This window comes from Fukomys damarensis, unplaced genomic scaffold (assembly GCF_012274545.1).
Source record: "Fukomys damarensis isolate Sample0158 unplaced genomic scaffold, DMR_v1.0_HiC HiC_scaffold_18, whole genome shotgun sequence".
Lineage (NCBI taxonomy): Eukaryota > Metazoa > Chordata > Mammalia > Rodentia > Bathyergidae > Fukomys > Fukomys damarensis.
Genome location: NW_022900930.1, coordinates 22,562,873 through 22,571,163, shown reverse-complemented (window position 1 = coordinate 22,571,163; position 8,291 = coordinate 22,562,873). Strand labels below are relative to the sequence as shown.

Here is an 8,291-nt window from a genome sequence, read left to right as displayed (position 1 = left end):
TTTCTCTATCCTGACCCAACCTGCCTCAGTTGTAGCTCTGACAGGGCACTGTAGAATTTACTTGGGGACAGTGTCAGGCAGCTAAGTAGGTGAGTAAGGCACTCTGTGTCCCATCGGTGGTGGCATTTTGAAGTATTCTTTAGGTTTACCTAGACTTAGCCAAAGCCCAATGAAAGAACTTGACTTATCTGTATGAATTGATTCAAATTCTGGAAGTGAAGAAAGGTGTATGGTGATATTTTTGTAGTTGAATAAACTGCATTTTAAACAACTGGTTAAAAAGTAAACTCAAAGCCTCTAGGGATTAATATTAAGTAGCCTGTTAGGGCTGCCAAACTATAGGATTCAGACAGAATTTACATCAGTTTAGGATGGGAATGAAATAGGAGAGGAGAGAATGTCTCCACTACAATGGATTGATCTGTTGACTAGCTTTAGCACCCTTAAATCAGGTATGGGGATGGACTCTCAGAATATTTTCTAAAGTTTGAATCTGCTGTGTGAGGTGGTTGTGGAGAATGATTATGGTTTCTTCAATCTCTGTCGACGTTGGTAAGTTTCTTGTAGCCACTTTTGAGGATCTGAAAGAAACCTATTCAGTTCCCCTTACTGAAGCTCATTAATCTTAGTTCCATTGACCTACATCTTTAATGTTGAATGTTCTAAATCTCTCAAAGGAAATAGATTAAAATATTCCTTATTTTTAAGAATTAAAAGAAAAATTGAAATAATAAAAGCTTTAAAATTACCTCTGTTCTACAAGAATCCTTTAAAATGAAAAATATTTCTACCGTAGGAAGGCAAAGGTAAATAGGGGAAAAAAAAATCTGAGGTCCTTTATCTGAAAATACTGTATTTTAACTGACATGTTACAATTTGAAGAAGAGGTATCAAGTGTTTCAAAACATTTTATTCTCATCAGTGTGGCAAATTAGCTGGTGGCATGCATGGAGTCCACCAAAGTCAAAATCTCCTAATCAAAGACAAAAATGGAAACAAGAGGGTCAAATCATTGGCTTTCTTCAAGGAGCAATTATGCCCATCAATTTCCAGCCTGAAATGAAATCATTCCACAGGTTTGATTTTAAAGGTAGTATGATAGCTATCTATCGTATCAAATTTTTAAGTATTCTGTAAATGTGAAAAGAAGGGAGAGCCATTTCTGAGTACCTTTGGCAGTTTTTATTCATTCCTTGTGCTGCTGATTGCAACATGTCTCGTCAGAGCTCCTGGAGCCCCGGATGGAAGAGCATATGCTAATAATCAGTGGAGATGTGTATGGATTTGACATTGTGAACCAACAGAGGAAATCCATTAACTACATCATTTGCTCTTCCTCTGGGGCTCAATATATAATTATTTATATTCAAAGCAAAACAAAATCAACCCTTTTTACTCTTTTAGTACTCGAGAGAGCCTGGCTTCCAACACATCAAGCATTGTTGAAAGTAACCGTCGTCAGAATCCTGCTTTGAGTCCAGCCCACGGTGGAGCTGGTCCAGCCTTCAACTTCCGCGCCAATACGGATCCCCCGACCAGTGAAGCTGAGAAATTACAGAAACCATCCAACTGCTTGCAAGCTTCTGTTACTAGTGTGTGATAGTCCTTCTGCCTCAGATCTTCTGTCTCATTTGATACAGCAAAGTTTACGACACTGGGACTGATGTTTACATCTTCAGAAAGACAAGCATCTCAGGCACAGTTTTGGGGTTTACTTAAACTGTGCCGCTAAGTAGGCTAGGGCAAAAAAAAAAATCTTTATTTCAGAGTATTGCTTTTCACATTTATGGCTCTGTAGCGATCGAATAGCAGTAGGGGTGATATGTATACTTTTGCTTCACTAATTGTATCTGAGCACACATAGGAAAGTCTAGACACTGTAAGTGGAGTATGCATTTTCAATGTCATGCAGTTGCCAATTCCATTTTAAAATGCCACAGATGCGTGTTGCTCCCAGTTTGTGGTTAAATGGGGCCACAGAACTGATCCTTGACACTTAAAAAAAAAGAAAGAAAGAAAATCCCCCAAGCCACCACCAAATGTTAAATGCAAGGGTCCACCCTGAGGGAATTCAATGCCAAACTGACCAGAAGGGACCCAGTCCTTTGTGTGTGACTCGTTTATGCACCAGTCATTTTTCACTGTGAGTTTTTGTGACACTATTTTCCAGGAGCCCATGGAAGTGTGTCAGAAGGGTCGCGATGGAAAGACTGGGATATATTCAAGATTTTGCTTTCAAATGTAACAGATGCTTGTCTTGGTTTTTAACTTTCCATAATTACGAACAGGAATATAGGCCTTTGAATCTGAAGTGGACAAAGGAAGGGAATTTCTAGTCTGGCCAGGGCACACCAGTAAGTGATAGAAGAGGTAATGTGGACTTTTAAAAGATTATTAGTCAAATATTGAAGGAAGATGATTTCCTCCTTGTAATACTTACGATCCTATCTTACTATAATAGATATAATAATTAGTTTGTTTAAAAGCAAAATGTTCTTTGTGATACAAATGAAGAGTATGGCCTGAGGATGTTATTCTTTCTAATGGAAGGATATAAATCTATTTTATGTAGTTTTAAATAGAATGCCTAAATTAGGCTGTGGAAGATAATTTTTAGTGGTTATAGGAAAGAGCAAATTTAGGGAGAGTTGAACTTCGGGCCTTTTATTCCTGGGAAGGTATCTATAGAGAAGACTTTTAAAGTAATTTTTGATTATAAATATACATGTGCCCATGTAGGAAACAACAGAATGTGCTCATTCTGCTAATGTGGTATAATCATAATTTGTACTCCCCTAAAATCTATTGTAATAACAATTATGCATACATGAACTATGCCAGAGTAATGTTTACAGATACTTTGTAACCAATTTCAGGAGGCTTTTTTTTTAAGGTGGATGTATAGTAATTAGCCCAACTAATTTCAAGATGGTTTGTTAACATTTTTACTTTGTTTTACAATGTCACGTTGAATACAAAGAAGGCTCAACAGCAAAGGGATTGTGAACATTAATGCTTCTGTTTTAGAGGAAAGAGACACCCCTATGTTTTATTTTCTGAGAATAATGGAATACACCTGTAGGTAATGGAAAACAGTTTGCAAAAGGGTTACATGTGACCCAGGTAGTGGTCTGACAGAAAGTTGTATTTAATTTTAAGAAGCATGTGCTAGTTGGAGCCATACACCATAAATTATATATAAATGTGCACATATATGTATATGTACACATATATGCATATGTTGTATATGTATAAAATTTTGTCACTTCAGATTTTAAAAATTGGCATGAAGTTTATATGACATACCTGTTTCCATATTAGGTTTAATCATTACTGATCTGTTTAAGGAAGTCAGATGAATCCTTGAAATATATGAATACTTTATCATGTTTTATCAGCTATTTGGAAGTTGCATTGGGTCAAACTGGACTCCTCAAGTTTGGTTTAAGTTCTTTTGAGGGGCTTATTGTAAAATTTAAGCACACTTCTTAGCAAATTGCCACATCATTGAAATGCTTAAGTCAGTCAGTTTTCAATCTCATGCCTATTCCTCCAAAGCATGCCTCAATTGCTCAGAAATGCATTATTTCATTGCTTAAATATGTCCAGAAGGAAAGATAATGTAGTTTCCTTGGGGAGTTGTATAACATACAGTTACTAAATTTTTTTTTTGTCTAAATTCAGTTTTTTAAAAAAAAACCTGTCCTCAAATTTTTATCATGTTCAGCTCATAAATAATATAGCCATTCATACAACACATTCAGCCTCTGGTTAACTCTCTTGAAAGTAGCCATCAAAGTAATCAAATATTATGTGATCAGGAAAGGAAATCATTACATTCAAGAGAAGTTTGAAATATGAATTTATTGATATTTCACAAGGAATAGGTTTACAGAAGACATTATTCAAATAAAATATGTATGCTATTTGCTTGATGCTGTGGGGTACATGATTTTTTAAATGAACACTCCCTCATACCAACAGCCATTAGCGCAGAAATGGTGGGTTTTAAAGATGATATACCATGTAAGCAGATCTTCCATGTAGATAGAAATACTTTCATCTGAATCTAATTTGGATTCTTGAATGGAGGAGGAGTAGTGGCAGAAAGTGCATGACAAACATGATTTGTGACATGTGACAAAGGCACACGTCCAAGATGGCCACACCCAGTGTGAGAGTCTTGAAGTCCACATCCTTGGGCCCCCTCCAAGCTATGCCAATGTTTTTTTCCTGCAGTTGAACCATAGCTTTGTGTTACATGACTGCTTTAGAGTTTATCAACTGAAAGGTTTACAAAACTGGATCTGGTTGAATCTCTGTGAGGCGTTCAACTTTAAGGGGTCAACACATCTGTCGGCATTTTGCACACTTATGTATTATTATGATACAGCATATTACTTTATGGTAATTTTTATTTTTACATATAACTACCTCCATGAATTTGATGATATTGCAGCAGTGTGTTAAAGTGTATTGTTCAGAAAAACCACGTTTAAAACTTTCTTCAACATGAGGCCATGGCATTGTGTGTGTGTGTCAGTGGTAGCCTATGTGGACTCATGACTTTTTCATTGCCATGGTTTTCTTTCACAGCATTCTTTGGCTTTCAGCTGTAATCCTGTATTCTCCTCTCTTCCCCTTGAAAGCGCACTTGATTTTGTTAAGAATGAACAAAAGTTTAAAAATTCTTGCCTTCTCTCTTCTCCATTCCTGTGAAAAGTTCTCTCAATTGGTAAACATAATTTTGCAAGCTCTTTATATACTCCTATAGAAATCTGATTTGATTGCTAGGTTTTCAGAAACAGAAGACACACAAAAAAGTTTGGACTGCCAACTCTGAAGCATTTTGGCCCTCTCTGCCTTGACCGCATGCTACTCTATCAAGCCCAACGTCACTTTCATTAAAAAGAGCTGTGCCATGCATTCCACTATTTCTGTTAAAGAATTTGTATTCCATTTGATACGTTTTGCACATCTCAGGGGACCTTAATGAGCGTATGAAAAGGTGGGGGGTGCATCCAATAGAGAAAATAAATAGAAGAGCCAAACAGGGACTAGTTGGATAAAAATAATGAATGACTGAAACCCTGATCATGGGGAGTTCAAGTTCAAGAACCATAAATTGAAAGTTAATCTGGAGTAACAATAATCTGAACACCAGCTGTTCTCCAGTCTCTCTTTTTCATAACCCAGCCAGCATTTCTAAAATGTAAATTTAAATGTTATTCCTGTCACTATCCAGAGAAGAAACCTGTTCCATGGGAATGGAAGTACCATTCCCTTTTTAGGTTGGCACAGCTTTGTAAAATTCTACCCAGAATAAACCACTTCTCACCACAAAGTGTACTTGAAAATAAAGTTTTTAACTTAAATGATAGACCTATTTCTCACAATAAAATAGGGGTCTTTTTTGGAAAAGTCTTACCAATTCAGAGCTTCATCTAAAATCCAACAATTGAAAATGATGTTGCACAGTCCATTTTGAGATCTCAAAGTACTTCCAAAGTATTAGATTCACAACTAACAAAGCAGATCATCTTTGTAATACCCTTACTTGAAATCAGTAAACGAAAGGAGTGACTTAAATTATGTACAAATACAGTGGCAGCTATCATTGATGTATTTTCTATCTGTTTGATAGTCCAGCATGAGAAATCACTAAATACCATGCTATTTTCCTGTTGTGTGCTAACAAAGTCAAAGAAAACAAACACAACTTTACACTTTGCCCATTTTCATTCAGAAACTTTGGGGTGTTTAGAATCTTACACCTCAGCACACCTTACTGTTACTGGAATTACAAAGTGGGAGATTAGCAGATTAACAAACCCAAATGCCATTGCAGTCCAAGGCAGATCCAGCTATCCATCCTTGTTTACAGTTTCATATTGGGTTTCTCTAATTCCTGTGCTAAAACACCATCTTCAGGAACATGACTGCCCCAGGCAGTGGAAGGTGCTGAAACAAATTTTAATTAAAAACTTTATCAAGTACTCTTTACAGTGTTCTGTAGCACTGTAGAAACTCACTACAATATATAAGTCCTACTTGGTAGGGTCTGTATTCCCAAGGGAGCTGATCCAGTACTAAGTGTTTTCTCAAATTAGGAGATAGAAGATCCTTGACAGGTGTCTTGTCCATTACCACAGGCCAGTCCCCAAACCAACAATTAGCAATGTACTGTCAGACCACAGTGGACCCAGGAAGTGATTACTTCCCTCTTTCATGCCCCTATGGTAGTATCAACCTGCTCATTGTCAAAGCTGGCAGTACTCTTCTGTTAGTGAGGAACTCTTCCACAAACATTAGGGGATAGAAGGAAAAATGAATGCAGAAGCCAAGGGAGACACTGCTTTGCTTTGGGCTAGTAAAATATGGGCAGAAAAGAGATTACCATCAGTCTGAGCTTTGCCAAGTAAGATAAAAGAATCAGCTGTTACTCCATCCCTCTTACAGAAGGTTTTATAGTATTAAGGATACATCCAATAATTTCCATAGATTTTTATTTACAAGACATTTCATAAATTATATATATGAAAAACGGATTATTAAATTTCCTTGTGTGTTTGAAACAGGCATTGGCATGCCCCTGATTGAGTTAATTTCTGAGTCTTTTGCAGCAGCATCCCAGAGAAAGATTCCCCAGTGATCGCTCCTCTGCTACATAATCCTGTGTTTTTAGTCGTTCTATTACATACAGTTGATGATTTGGAAGATTCAGAATTCTACAAAGCTGAAGGGGGACTGACCCTCCTTATGATTATATATTACCAATTATGGGGCTTTAATTGCTGATTGTTGGCTTCATGTGTGAGCACACACATACGGTGCCAGCGTGCTTCCCAGTGAGGCATCGGTGACTCTGAAACGGTGGCAGTTATACAGAGTTAGAAACTTGGCTGGTTCGTGTGCAGCTGCCTCTCTTCGTGTCCAAAGGCTGACCTGGGTACCCTCGTTTCCTTGCTCCCACCAAAAAATGTTACCTGGGCTCTCCTCCAACAGTATTCCTCTGCAGTTCTGGGGAGATGGTCAGCAGTACACACTCAGCAACTCTTCTTCTCTTCCTCTGAGGACCCCTCCCTGCCTGCCTACCATCCCCCCACCTAGATCTGACAGTGCCACGGTTTCCATATTGGAAGGGCAGAATACTGTGTGGTTGTGTGCACACGCGCTGGTCAGGAATAGAGCTGCCCCAGAGTCACCTTCATGTTAATACTGACGGCTAAAAATGAAAGTCCTTAGAGCAGTTGACATAGATACTACTTTCTGGAAGAGAACCAAATTTAAACGTCAAGTTTAAAGGGATCATAATTCTGCAGGTATCTCTCTGAGTGACTGAATGTGACTATTGCATTAGGGTAAATGAATTAAGAAGTGCAAGTGGGATTTACTGTATGTTAGAAAGGAGTTTTGCAGCCAAGACTGCCTTGAATAAAATGTGTTTGCACTGAAAAAAATTTAAATTACTTGGTCTCTGGTTGCTGTAAAGGTCATCCAAGATGGATGTTCTGTTTATATTGTATAGTATTTCATATGAAATAATTACAGTTCATGAAATGTCTTCCCTAATGTTACTGATTTATAACAGCACATTTGTAACATGGTTTTTATCGTGTCAGTGTACCATATTGTAAATGATGATTACTTGTCATGCTTAGTATAATAACTTAAAAGCAAAAAAAGGACAGGGATTTTTGTAAGTCTATATTTGAAAGTCCCTCCATATGGTAATATTGTGTTCATGTTGTTTATGTAGTGTTGTGTGAAATATCCATTTTGGATTGTGTTACTTTTTAAGATATTAAATAACATTTGGTTATATGTCTAAGTGGATTTTTTTTTGATCCTTGAGAGAAAATATTTTAGGTGAGATCAGTTTATCTCTTTAATTAATGCAATTTCATAAAAATTTCTATTGCTTTTGAGTTAAGTAAAAATGAAATTTCTGATCAAAAGTCTTTTACCAGGAATATTGAAAAAGTTACATTTTTGATAGGGAGATTTAGAAAAGCATATAATTAGGTTTTCTATATGAAATTTTAAAGTAATATGGTTAGTTTGGGGGGTTCTCGTGGTTAGCCCTCACATTACAACTTTTAAGCCCAGTTAAATGTGATTTTCTTGAGGTTAACACTAGGAGGTCGTTCATTTATTCCAGTGAGGCATTCATGTGAGATTGGATTGCCTCTGTGCTTAATTGCCTTCAAAGTCTATTAAAGCATTGGGTCTCCACATCCATGGGCTCCAGATTCCAGCTACAATCAAACAATATGGATTGAAAAATTTTT

General features: G+C 37.0%; 1 protein-coding gene across 2 annotated transcripts in view; it reads left to right on the top strand.

Annotated features, from left to right (window-relative positions):
• Positions 1 to 3,197, top strand: part of Stox2 (storkhead box 2) — a 103,780-nt gene extending 100,583 nt beyond the window's left edge. For both annotated transcript variants that reach the window (XM_010641056.2, XM_010641057.2), the window contains one exon: positions 1,405 to 3,197. In XM_010641056.2, coding sequence (XP_010639358.1) covers positions 1,405 to 1,600 — 196 coding nt within the window. In that variant the 3' untranslated portion in view covers positions 1,601 to 3,197. The remainder of the gene's footprint in view (positions 1 to 1,404) is intronic.
• Positions 3,198 to 8,291: the final 5,094 nt, after the last annotated feature.